The sequence below is a fragment of the Abrus precatorius genome, unplaced genomic scaffold, assembly GCF_003935025.1.
Source record: "Abrus precatorius isolate BTA unplaced genomic scaffold, Abrus_2018 Scaffold4, whole genome shotgun sequence".
NCBI classification, from domain to species: Eukaryota; Viridiplantae; Streptophyta; class Magnoliopsida; order Fabales; family Fabaceae; genus Abrus; species Abrus precatorius.
Genome location: NW_020874384.1, coordinates 13284336 through 13298556, shown reverse-complemented (window position 1 = coordinate 13298556; position 14221 = coordinate 13284336). Strand labels below are relative to the sequence as shown.

Below are 14221 nucleotides of genomic sequence, written 5' to 3'. Positions count from 1 at the left end.
ATGACAAATTGAAAATTCCACGTGCCCCAATTCTCATGTGTGTCCCCAGTTCTCCACAATATCTTTGTAACATTTTTAAATACAATCTTATTTTTTAAAAAATTTTCTCTCTCTCGTTAGCATTAATTTACCAAACAATACCAACATAGTCAATAGAGTACTCTGTCAGTATTGGGAGTTATGATGATTTCATCTTTCTTTAGCTTGTTGGGTAAATATTTCCTTTTTCACTTTCCTTCTTTCTTCTTAGTTCGTACTCCTTACATTATTTATGGAATGTGATTTTCTCGCAAACACTTTTGTTTTCTGGCATGGAGGTTTGCTCACTTTTTTAAAAGATAAACGAAGCAACATAATACCTTTTGTTTGCTGCAGTAAACATTCATCAAATCTTCCGATGTCTATTGTTCTTATCAAGTTATTGGATATTTGGTTTTATGGGCTCGGATTGAAAGAGTTGTCAATAAGGAACTATGGTGGTACCGGATTTCCAGATTGGTTTGGACTTAGGAGATAATTCATTATCCAATGCGCTGTCCTCAAACTTATGCAAATTTAGAAATTGTGTCTTGTTGCCTTGGACTCTTGTCATCTCTCAAGAAACTGTCAGTGATGAGGCTTGATTGGATAGTACTGATTATTGGAGCTGGATTTTATGGGAGCAGCAAGTAGCTCTTCTGTTATTCCAATTTGCTTACCAGGAAAACCCCGTCCTCAAACTTTCTAATCTCAGATTTGCTTCATGGTTGTAGATGTTGAGTTATGTATTGGACAAGATATTTCACAGTTAGGTTTTGTTCCCAATTCCTTACGAAAAAATATTGTCATTGATAACTTGATTTTGGTATATTGTTAAATAATTTGAAGGGTTGAATTCTAAAGAGATAGTTGTTTGAATTTTCTTATATTGCAAAGGTTTAGTAAAAAGTAATTTTAAACCCTAAATTCTACTTCTAAGTGAAGAACTGAATGTTAAACAATATGCAATTTAATATGTTCCATTATGAAAGACTAAAACACAGAAGCTAAAAGAACTGTATTTCATTTATTATCATGATCTCATTTATTCAAAGAATCAAACTAAAAGCACTCTCATAAGTTAATAAAAAAAAGCACTCTTACAAGTAGTTTGAGACATGAGTCGGCTGCATGTGGTGAATAGTTCTCATCTTTTTCAGTCTTGCTTTTTAGACTAGCTAAATGCCTAAATCTTATGGATTTAATCTTACATCAACTGAAATACCTGATATTTATTTACCAACATGATTCTCATATATCCACATGACTAACAGATATCATAACTCACAAAGTTCTTAAGTTTTATAATTTTAAACTGGTTTTTTTTTTCCAGCCCTTAGGATTGTCTCTCTTGCTGTACAGTTTTTTATTTTGACCCTTTTCTCGGATGAAGAGGTAAAAGATGAGATCATTTATGTCTAATAAATGAGTAAATGGATACATATGCATGATGCATTCAACATTTTTATGTTAAATTATTTTATTGGATCCTTTGGTTCAATTAAAATTTCAAAAGTCCTTATTGTTTGAAAATAAATTAGAGATTCTTATATTTTATTAGTTCATATTGATTATATTATTTTTTCAGTTAAGTTCCTAAAACTTGTTTAAAAGAATAATTTATCATTTTTTTTCTAAATCCAAATTTTAATTCATAAATAACCAAATGTATATTTTAACTAAAAAAAAAAATTTACTTTTAATAAACTTGTTTAAAAAAATTAAAACGAAATGTCTAATAAAAAAATTACAAATTTTTTAGAAAAAAATATCATTATTTATGGTGAAAGATCATATATATTAATAGAATTTTTATTGATTTATAAATAGATAATCATTAAAAAAAATAGATCACATTTAAAAAAAAATACTTTAAATTTGAGTTTTTGTATATACAAAAATATCTCTAATAGTAAACTCACCAATCATATCTAAGTGCGTAATCCAAATCAGATCAAAATCAAAGCATATAGAAAACTAAAAAAAATAAAAATTAGTATGATTAAAAAAAAAGATTTTGGATAGTAAATATGTTTACATATTTTTTTATAAATAAAAAATTTAATTATCAGAGAATGCATTGAATTAATTTAGTGTGAAATACTTGTTTATATCATATTAAAAACAAATAAAAATTTGCCCATGAAATAAAATTAATTCTCTAAAATTTTGTGAAATAATATAATTTTACATCTCAAAAATAATAAATCTTTTTTTTTCTTACTCAAGAAGTATTTTTTAAAATATTTTATAGAAATTAATATATTATACAATCAAAGTATATTATATATAAATCTAGATACTTGGGTATAAAACAATTATAATAAAAATGTTAAAGTTGATAGATATTCTATTATTCTTTTGAAAGTAAGATATAAAATAAAAAAATAAAATAAAGTAAAATTTTATTAGTCAAATGCATTATAAAGATAAAATTGAAGTATAATACAAATTTTCCCTTAACCAAGTTTGATGTCTTATATTCTTTTAAAAATTATAATTAGTTTAAATATTCATTAAGTTATTATAATTAAAACTTACTTATAAATCAATTCTTATTTTTAAAAGACTTACATTTTATTACATTTTGATCCCATTAATGATGTTATATCCACAAGAATTAAAATCTATAAACAAAACTCATAAGAACTAAAACATAAATTTTTTTGAAGTATCAAAGTAAAATCAAAAGACTAAATGTATGTTTTAACATTTTTCAAAGAAGAAAAACTCAAACATAAATAAAATAAAAGCTAGGTCAAAACATTACATTAAGTTAAATAATGGCTTATTTAAATTTATTGGACATGATAATGTGTAGTGCTGACTTCTGCTGCTTTCACTTCACCTAAGATTGTAAATATGTACCATAGTCATTATGTTACTATGAAATTAAAAAGACGTGTCTACAATGAAAGGGGAAAAAGACGTTGAACTCCAATATTACAGAGACGAGAATCAGAACATCCTACGGATTGTGACTGGAACGAGCAGTAGCAAAAGATCTTAATGGTTCTAGCACAAGACAGACACAAATTTTAGAATAAAGAAGCCCACAGGTAGAACTGTATGTATAACATCCAACTCTGTAGTGGCTCCAATTCCATCCTCCCACAACATTTTCATGATTTCTGCATAATGAAAAGCACAAGATGAGATTTTACCCCCCCCAAAAAAAAGTAAAGCAAGATGTGATTTGGTATGCACTTGACAAGAAAAGGTAAACATGAAAAGACTAGCCGTCATAAGTAGGTATCTCAAACCTGCATCGGAAGGTACAATTTGAACTCTGGCGGGAGTTCCTCTTCTGAGTAGAGGCGATCAGAGAAGTATATCCTTCTCAGGCGACAGTTTGCATGGACCTGAACTCGCAGTGTCTCCACATAATTAGTACCATATGCTCTCTTGGTGAAGTCAGCCAGATTAAACTGGATTTGATTCCACCCGTCATCCATTCTCAGAGGCATAGTGCAAATGTAGGGCTTAACTCGAGTGACAGCCTATTATGACATGAAAATAAGAGTGCGTGAGATCATTTGTAATATTGACAAAAATAATTCATTTGTAATCATATTGACAGTATTTCAAAAGGAAATTGCATCACTGTATTTCTAAAAAATTATTAAGATTTTGTTTCAGCAAGTATTGTCAGGCAGTATGCCTTTTCTTCATTTTATAACTACCAAAGTATATCCAAAAGTGACATTGCTTGATAGTATGAACTAAGAACTATTATACCACTGACATACCCCAATCTTGTAAGGATTTACAAATGAAAAATTGTAGGATAAGATAGAGCTCCAGTCACTTAAACCAGAAACCACTTCAAATCCCAAATATAACCTTTTTATTTTAGTGTCCTTTTCAAAGTATGCAGATAAGAAAATCCCAATTCCTATCTTAAACAACAGGGAGTATGATTGAAAACCCCACAGCCCAAACAATCCCTTCCGGACAATGTACACTTAAGTTCTTAGTAGCAGATTAAACATGTCAAATCTTAAAAGTAAACAAGATCATGTTTTATTTCCTGTTAACATAGCTAATTAATCTTCACACCAAGTAATCAATGAGTAAATATCACCTTATAAGACTACTAACCCAATGTCACTTAATCTCAAAGCAATTTTGCACATACAAACTAATTTAACAGGTTGAACATGAAATTTGTGAATTTACATTGACATAGACCTTACAGAAAAAAGGATGAGAGGATACAAAATGTCAAATTGCAGATTTCATCACAGACTTGGGGATCATCACCAAGATTGCTTTAAGACATTCTAACTATTTAATACAATGACCCAAGAAAAGAATCATGCCACAATATTACCACTTAGAAAATCAAAGTTATCTATATTAGGAAGAAGCAAGTACTCATGCACATGCATTACATATGGAAGAAATTAAACATCTGCAAGTTGTGAGCAAATCCATCAGACAGACAAACATGGGCAGACTTACACACTTGAAAATTTGAAGCTCGAAATCGCCGTCTAACATTCTTATCATCCAAAACTTGAATTTCAAATGTGAAATACTTCTTTAGATTCTTGACAATCATAACCAATAATGGAAGTTTTATACCAAGCGTTGCAGCAGGGTCAGCTGGGCACGTAATGTATGTGGACTGAATATTTGATCCAATTATTTCCAGTACGTTGGATTGTATGTCTTCATCCTGTGGTCGTTTAATATGGCCATTCACAACTATAAAGAAGATCCAAGACAAAATTGATCACATAAGATTTACTTTGAACATGAAAAGATTACTACTACCATCAAGCAAACCACAAGTATATTAAAACAATCAATTACCTATTATAGACAGCTTCACTCATCAAATATATCATCACCAAGAAATAAAACAAAGGGATTGACCAATGAATGGAATCAAAATCATATTATCAGAGAGATAAGGTTGGAACTTGGAAACCACCAATCACTAAAGCTTATATTAGGAAAGAACCTAGAGGCAAGCAACGAGAATCAAATGCTTAACAGATTACATAAGAGGCAATGAAGAGATTTAGGAGCAAAAGTTGACCTGCATGACTATAAGAAAAGGGAAAAACTGATGCGATCACCAAGGGTAAAAACCTTAAGAATATCACAAGAAGAGGAAGCAAAAACACCTAAATCAGATATGAAAAACCTTGAATAAACCGCAACCCACTGACATCTTGCACCCATGAACCTTGATACAATATTCAAAGTTGGAACCTAAGATACAATGAGCAAAACACACCTAAATCCCACAATTACTCTCACTAACAAACCCCAAGCAAGACACTCTGACCCAACAACATACTGTGGTTACGAACCAAAAGTTATCAACACTGTTTTGCTCCAGTTTCTGATAGATATCCAACTCTAATTTTTATTACACTTTAAGGCTAACTGGCTAAGTACAAAGCATATAATGCAACATATGTATATGAAATACAATAAACACCATAGAGATTGGGGAATTTTCTTTAACTTATTTCATTTTTATCAAGCTTCTTTACAGCAACAACAACAACAACCCAGCCTTCTTATTCCCATTAGGAGGTAAAGTACATGCATAAATTGATGCCATTGAGCTCTATGAAGAACTAAATTTTCAACAGTATCGTTTACAGTAAGGTCTCATTAGTGGTTTCTCCATAAATTTTCATCAGTCTTTCTCTACCCCTTCTCATCAAAGCATCTTCCATTTGAGGTTTCTCAACTTTTCTCACTAGAGCCACAAGCAAATAACCTTAAGCACATTTTGGTCATCTTCTCTTCTATACATTCTACTCCAAATTTCTCCTGAATATGCATCCATTCCTAATCTTTTTTTTCCCTCACATCCACACGCCTACTATTTTACCACACTTAGTTTTTGCACAAGTTGGCATTCGATTTACCAGCATTCACTACAACAAGGTGTAATCATAAAAAATAATTCAGACGTATATATTGAAAAAAGATACGTGGATTAAAAGGCATGATGTTTCAACTAAGACACAGAATAACATAATAGAGTATTGTTGACATATAGGAGAAAGAATCACTAGGAAAAGCAATCCAAGAATGCACAAATTTCCTTTCAAAATGTGAAAAATGGAAATACCAAAATTAATCTCTCAAACACACATGAAAACCTAAAGCACTCTTAGCTCATATTTTACACATCAACCTCTCATGACATATAGACAAAAGTAAAATTTTGAAAACCAAAACATAAAGTGTCATTTATATGTAATTTCAGATCATGCAAAGCAGCGTACTGAATTTAAAACAAGCTCAAAATAAAGAAATTTGCAAGGGGTGTATTTTAGATGGTAAAGTGCAATATTAGAATGATTAACTGGAAAATGAATGGTTGAAATTTAGTAATTTCACAATTTGTTAAGTGTGAATATATTTTATCACAATTTCAACCATTGATTTTTCAATCAGTGATAATAATCTTTTACTTTACCTCCAAAATGCACCCCTCACTTTGAAGCATCCAAATCCCAAAATATAACCACCTGATGCTACTGCTAACCAGAAAACACTTACCTTCTTTGTCCCAAATCTGCAACGGTTTACTCCTATATAAATTGTAAAACAATGATAAATTTCAGTATCTTCATCATAGCAAAAATGCAAAACAAAAATGTGAAACAAGCAGGCCAATACACAACATACCCAAGGCTGTATAATATGGAAAGAAATCCAGATTGGAATGTGTTCTTGAACATCTTCTGCACCGCCAAAAGCCACAACACAACGACTGCACAGGAAATTGAAAAACACGCCAACAGAGATTTAGCATAATATTACACACACAACAATCCGAACGGGATCGACTCCGATTCAGGAAAGTAAAGAGAAAAGGAGAAACAAAATAAAAACAAAAAGTAATTGAAAGAGAGATAAACGAAATCAGAGTAGCAATCTGAAACCCTAACATGATGAAAACACGAATTGTTTCGTTTATGAAAAGCAAAGGAGGATAAAGAAACACAGAAAATAGCGGCAAAGTGAGGATCAACACCTATTTGTTTCCCCGGAAAGTTGGCGCACCGAAATGCAGAGCTCGGGATTCAGCGGGAAACTACTCTTCAAGGTTTTGCTTGTAGTAGAGGAGACTCTGGAAATATTCGTAATTTCGATATATAAATTTTTGAATGAAAAGGTTATAAGGGCGAAAAAAAAAAGTATTTTACTTTTTACTAGTAAACATACCTCTGGAATTTCTAGGTTCGTTTATCTTTTTTATTGAATTGTTCCGTATAAAAATAATTTTAAAAATTATATTTTAAAATATTTAATAATTTATATTATAAAAAATTAATATTATTTTTTATTATTTAAAAAATAAATTAATTTAAATCAAATAGTATATATTTTATATTATTTAATAAATAAAAAAATTAATAATTTATTAAATATACACGCAATTGCACGATTTTATTTATATTTTTTATTAAACAATTATTTACAAATAATATTTTAAATATAAAAATATTTAAACAAATTTATAATATATTTTATATTATTATTAGTTTAAAAATAAAATAGTTTACAAAATTATATATACCGTACATATATAATATATTTTTAAGATTTAATGACCAATAGTTTTAAAAAATTAAATTTAATTAATTTTTAATTATTTGTTTAAATTTTAATAATTTATGTGAAATATATAACTCGAAATTTTATAAAAAAAATTATATGTATTTTTTATTAGTTCTCATTAATTTTATCATATTAATTATAATATATTATAAATTTTTAATAATTTTGTTAAAATATGTCTAATCAATATATTACTTTATACAAATCATAATAATTATAAAAACATATTTATATAAATTTTGTTATAAATACATTCTTTATATTATAAAATTATCAAAATTTAATAATTTTAATTTTTTATTATTTAAATTTTATTTATCAACAACAAGTTTGAAATCTCTTTATGAATTTATTATTTTTTCCAATAGTTCTAAAATATTTTGTAAGTTTTTTATAAATTTTTTAATAAACTTAAAAATATAAACATTTCTTACCTATCAATTCAATAATTTAATTTAAATTTATATTATTGTAAGTTGAATTAGTTAACAAAATATTGACTAATATAATTAATTTAAATTAATATAAAATTTTAATATATTATATGATTTAAAATTAATATAATTTTATATTTATTTAACAAATAGAAAATAAAATACTTTAATATTAAAGAAAAAATATCAACATAAAAAGTATATGTATTTATTTGTTTAAATTATTTTTTAAAATTAACCTGACTGTGAATCATAAAAATAAAAAGAAAATAGTAAAAAGAACTTTTGACAGATTTTAAAAAGTTGTGTAAAAATTATTTGTATAAAAGATAAAGAATTGAATAAACTTTCATTTTAATTCATAAAATATGTTCAATCAGTTAAATAAGTCTTCTAAAATTAAATTTTGAAACATTAATCCTTAAAATTAATAATTGTTAGTTAATTTAGTCTTTGCCATTAAAAATAAGTAATAGAGAATTAATTTATCAAGTTAAGTGACATATAAGCATGTAATCGACTTCAAACGACATCATATATATGCATTACTTCATCTTATTCTTTTTTCTTTCTCTTTTTCTTGATCATTGCTCCAACATTACTAATCCAAACAACATCCCTCCTTCAAATTTTCTTCGACTTTTATTAAGTTAGATTTTACTCCTTGATAACATCTTATTTTCCTTCTATTCACAATTACACCAATTTTTTTTCTTTCATAAAGTAGTTTTGAATATCAAAACATCACTCTCTCATACCCTCAAACACTTTCCCTTTATTGTTGGCAACATTGTTTAGTTTTGTAATTCCAAAAACTTATCATTTAATACAACTATGGTGCTGTCGTTTCTTTAATAGTTGCATAATTTGACGTTGAAACAATAGAATCTTATGGTTTAATATCTCACTCATTAACACAGTTCAAGTAAAGTTTATGCTCACATGAGTGGATCTGAAGAAGATAAAGAGAAAGATATTGTTCCAATGAGATGTATTAGATGGAGGAGAATCATTATAAACAAAGACACGAGCATGCAATGTTGAATCCCACCACTACAAAAGTTGATCTAAGGTTAAAGAAGCAGAACATAAAACAAATGAAAAAATCAAAATAAGAAAAAAGAAACAAAACAAAAGAAAAATTTCCCTTTAAAAAACTCATTTGTGTAAATTGAGAATATGAATATGCATATAAATGAAAGGAAAAAGTAAATAAATTATACAAAGGTAGTGAAGTTTGGTTGAAGAAATATCTTCTTTTGCAATGTTAAGGCATCACTGACCACCACCTTTCATCCTATATCTAACATGTTTTTCTTCTTCTTCTTTTTTGGGTTTAATTTGGAGTTTTGAAAAGAAGAAAAAAATCACAACATTTGAAGTACATGTAAATGTCTACATGCCACTTAAAATGACAAATCAACAATTTGTTATCTATTTTTAATGTTTCTTAACATCAAGGACTAAAGTAGTTGATATTTGTTATTTTTAAGGACTAGATTCAGCCTACCAATCATTTTTTATATCATTTAATTTCTAAGATTAAAGGAGCTTTCAAAGCCATTAATTTTGTTAAGCTTTTACATTTCTGTAGGTGGACCAATAAGTGTGCTGGTTTCCAGGCCAAATTAGGCTTAGATATGCTTGCCCTATTTCTATGATCCTCCTTTTTCTTTTCTTGCTTTCTTGAGTTTAAACTCTTGTAGTCTAATGTTCCCTAGACTGATTGTGTAGTTTTAGCTATTGGGCTTTTGTTCTCTTTATTAGAAAAAAAAAATCAAATTTAGTGTATGTTTGATATATTATATAAAAATATAAATAAATATTTTTTAAATTTTCTATAAAGTTAATAAAAATATATGATTATTTTTTTTTCAAACCAAGTAAATCTTAAATACATATACATTATTGCTCCTAACACTTTAATCTAAAAAATACGTTTTTCTAAAATTTTAATTGAATTGCATTGGTAATATAAAAAGATATTTTGCATTATTATGGATTAGTCACTTATAACCATTAACTAACTTGTCATTCTTGCGTTGCGTTGTACAATAATATTAATTAAAAATAACAATATTTATATTTTTAAATAAAATAGAAAAACATATTATTATAAAATTGTAATGAAACATAAAATAAAAATATATTTATAATATAAAATAGCCTATTTATAAATAAATATAAATTATTAAAGTAAAATAGAACAGTGTTATTAATCATATCATAATTAATAAAAAAATATAATTACTTATTACTTTAGAATGAATTTTGTATATAAGTTTTAGCATAAAATTTATAATACGATGTTTAATCTTTTATTATAAAAAAATTAACTGTCATTTACATTGAATTGAAATGGCAAAGAAATTTCTCCGGCGCAACTGCTCATTCTAGTAGAAAACTCGTGTTTAAGAAAAACAAATTCATTAAATTGATGGAATATCCACCGAAAAATTGAGAATAATATATCTTTAAAAATGAAAATTTTCACGAATTTCTTTTTATATATTTTATTACATGTATTTTTTAATATTAAAATAATATATAAATAAATGTTTTTTTATTGTAATGATTTCACTACTTATCAAATTTAGCTCTAAACTTCCTATAATGTATTTGCAACTTGCAAGGGCGAGGCCAAGTTAGTGGGCCAATGTTCATGCTGCTTCACAGCCATTCCCATTTCAAAAGGAGAATCTAATAGCATATCAATGTGAATTTCTTCACACCCCATAACTTTTGTCTAAAATTTTAATTTCAAAATTCATAAAAACATGAAAAAAATTAATTTTAAAAGTTCTTTATAATTTACCATTTTAAAATTTAATTTCTAAAATACATTAAAATATTTTAAAAAAATAAATTTAAAAAATTTAAACAAAAGTTAATATAAAAAAGAGGTACGAATCGCATTTTCTATAATTTAATGGATAGGTCCTATGTTAAAGTAGGCCTTAATTTTTAATTTCTAAAATTGGCCCAGCAAAGGGTCTATACTATCCATGCAGAGTACATGTCACTTTCAAATGAACCGCGAAAGGCTCCACCAAAGTTTTACTGTTCTAATGAGCACCAAAATGTAAAAAGATCAAAGTTTTAGTGTCATAAATTTTAGAAGGTAAACTAATATTTATTATTTTCCTGTCTTTTACGGAATCTTCAAGAGCCATAGATGAATCATTTTAAGAGCTTCTTAGTTGAAATTTGAAATATTGCAACAAATATTTGACTAAAGTACATTTACTTTGCTCTTGAGCCCAATATATAAAAAATTAGGTTAGCTTACTTTTTTTTTAAGTAATTAATGATATGTGTTTTCTTTAGTAAAAGATAAGTGTGTTTGTTTATAATTTTTATTAAATTATTTTATTTAAAGTTATTTAAGAAAATCATTTTAAATATAAAAATATGTTTTAAAAATAAAAATTAATATTTATTAAATTATAATAAAATTTTATCATAAAAAATATTAAATATAATTGAAGAAGCTTATCAAATATTTCATTATGCTATTAATTTAGTTTTTCACTAGTTTAATTTTTTTTCAAATTCAATTTAACAGAGTATGTTAATCATTTATAATTTAATTAAGAGTTAGTAAAAAAAAAATAACTATACAATAATTAAATGATAAAATAACATGTTAATTATATATATATATATATATTATTTTTTATTTATTTCTTTTAGTTTAAAAATTTTATATTAAGTTTTATCACAAAATTTTTGTTAAAGTCAAAATTTAAAAACACAAGCTATTCACTTTCAAAATAAAGTCTATCAAATTAAGGTTGACGAATTACTTTTCTACTTCATAAATTTTGTAATATCAAGTGTCCTATGCTACAATTTTCATGACCCATTTACTTTTTTTATTGCATTAATTTATGACTCAATTTATAAGTTTAAATAGCAGATAACTTAATATATTTAACTAGCATTAGTTTTTATTATTAGTTTTTTGTGCTTATTATGGCTTTAAAAATATTTATTGAAGATGAGATATCTCTACACAAATTAAATATGATTTTCACAAAAAAAAATTAATACTTTTTAAATAATTTTATATAAGTATATTAATAAAAAATAGTACTTTAAAAATATTAGTTATAATTAATACTTGAATAATACCTTAAAATAATGTGTTAAAAATTATAAGAATATTATATAAATAAAAATTCTTACTATAATTTATTAGCTATCAATAATACAGGTAACAATTAAATAAATATATAACTTAATTTGATAATAAATTATTATATTTTACTTAATGAAAAAATCAATTCTAAATATTTAATTATTTTCATTTAATTTTTAAGAAATTTTATTTATTTAAAAATGTATAGTAAAAATATATTATATAAAATAAATATTTTTAATGTATTACCCGCTAAAAAATACAATATCATTTTATAAAAAACCAGTTAAAATAATTTTTTTAAAAGTAATTAACCTATAAGTTAATCACATAACCCACTTAATTCTATAAGTTTTTTCAGTCCAATAAACTTTTCATATAATAAACATTTTGTCCTATAATTTTTTTGGTTAAGACTAAATTAACTAGGCTTAGGGTTATCCTATTTAACAACTTTACTAGTGATAGGGCAGGTGAACCCAACCAGCAAAACTAGGAAAATAGAAGGCCAATGATTTAAAATCTTTTAATTAATATGAACAGAGATTGTAAAACGCCCCGTTTTATCAGAAGAAAGAAAGAACACACAAAAGTTAAAAAGGGAGAGCGTCCTATTGTTTCCTTACACAGCGCTCCCTCCCTCCCGCCATTCCATTTTTTAAGATATATTTTAAGCTTTGAGTATAAATATAGATTTAAATATATTTTTTTTAAATTTTGTGAGACTTTTATGATATTTGAATTTATTAAATATTAACTGTCTTGTAATTTTAAAATGATTTTAGGAAATTATTTGATAATTTTTTATTATGAATGAATAATAATTATAATATATATTTTTATAATTATTGTTTTTATTATCTGTAAATTATTTATTTAAAAATATAAGTTTTAAAACTATTTCTTGAAAGTTTATTATAACACAAATATTGTTAAATTATATGAATTTATTTATAAAATTAAAAATATATTTTTATTTTTATTTAAAAAAGACATTCTTAATAAGAGAGAATTATTAATAAGGTAGAGTTAGTTTAAACTTTATTTTTTTTTATAATATTTCTTATATTAGTATATTAATATTTATTTTATAATATTTTAAAAAATTAATATTTTTAAATTTTTTTATGTATAAATATTTGAAATTATTCTTGTATAAGAATAATTTTTTTAAAAATAATGTGTTATAATTAAATTCTGTAATTATAAATTATGCTTATTTATTTATTTATTATAATTATTATGCATGTGTTAACTTTGTGGGAATTTTCTCTTATTTATTATAGTTATTATTCTATTAGTTTTTTTAAAAATAAATGTGAATATAAATAATTTTTTATTGTAAAAAATATTTTTTTTAAATATATAATTATTAAAAAATTTATGTAAGTCGAAAAGGACTGAAAATTTTCATACAATATCCAAAGCCACGTGTTAATACCAGCATGATACTTCAGCCACGTGCCACCTTTAGGAGCGATCTTATCCATTTACACGTACTCATATGAAGGCATTACTGAAAGTGGACAAACACTTCTCGTACCCATCTCCATAAGCTGATGGATTTCATGCAAAAACAAATAAATAATACAGCAGATGATCCATGAACAATTTTTTATGGATACTTTCACATTATTTATGTTCAGCAATTATGATTAATTTTAATTAAATAATCACTTTTAAAAATAAACTGAATTTATAAGAAAAAGAATATAATTTTATTTAACATTTTTTTAGTAGTGAATAAAATCAATTCATTTATGAAATTTTTGGAAGAGTTTAAAATTTTCATTTATTCAATAGTTATTATTTTAAGCAGATAATATGACAAGCTAAAATAAAGGATACTATTACTTTTGGTGGTGTAACAAAAGAGCACATACAAAATTAAATTTTAAACAACTAAAAATAAGTTAGTGAAATAATAATAATAAAGGAGAACAAAAAAATTAAATAGATTCACTTTTTGAGTCAATCTTATAACAAATTAAAACGGAAAAATAGTTTCACATAGAAGTAATAAAAAATA

At 25.3% G+C, this 14221-nt stretch overlaps 1 protein-coding gene across 2 annotated transcripts; it reads right to left on the bottom strand.

Moving 5' to 3' along the window:
* Positions 1–2801: 2801 nt before the first annotated feature.
* Positions 2802–7145, bottom strand: LOC113864952 (cilia- and flagella-associated protein 20). 2 transcript variants are annotated; one of them, XM_027499221.1, is made up of 6 exons: positions 7031–7145; positions 6682–6766; positions 6553–6584; positions 4487–4728; positions 3282–3518; positions 2802–3149 (listed from the first exon to the last, which is right to left on the bottom strand). In XM_027499221.1, exons 2-6 carry the CDS (start codon positions 6732–6734, stop codon positions 3141–3143), a joined length of 573 nt encoding a protein of 190 aa, XP_027355022.1. In that variant the 5' UTR covers positions 6735–6766; positions 7031–7145; the 3' UTR covers positions 2802–3140. The 2 variants fall into 2 exon arrangements, with proteins under 2 accessions (XP_027355022.1, XP_027355020.1); XM_027499219.1 differs by having other exon boundaries at positions 2955–3149; positions 6682–6737; positions 7031–7140.
* Between the last annotated feature and the right edge of the window lie 7076 nt (positions 7146–14221).

Bases quoted from the DNA above. Each gene is read 5' to 3' on its own strand.
- LOC113864952 (XM_027499221.1), bottom strand. From the start codon at position 6,734: ATGTTCAAGAACACATTCCAATCTGGATTTCTTTCCATATTATACAGC. The intron at 6,585-6,681 runs GTATGTTGTGTA...CAATTTATATAG, and splicing joins TCCATATTATACAGCCTTGG to GAGTAAACCGTTGCAGATTT. The intron at 4,729-6,552 runs GTAAGTGTTTTC...TCTTCTTTATAG, and splicing joins GCAGATTTGGGACAAAGAAG to TTGTGAATGGCCATATTAAA.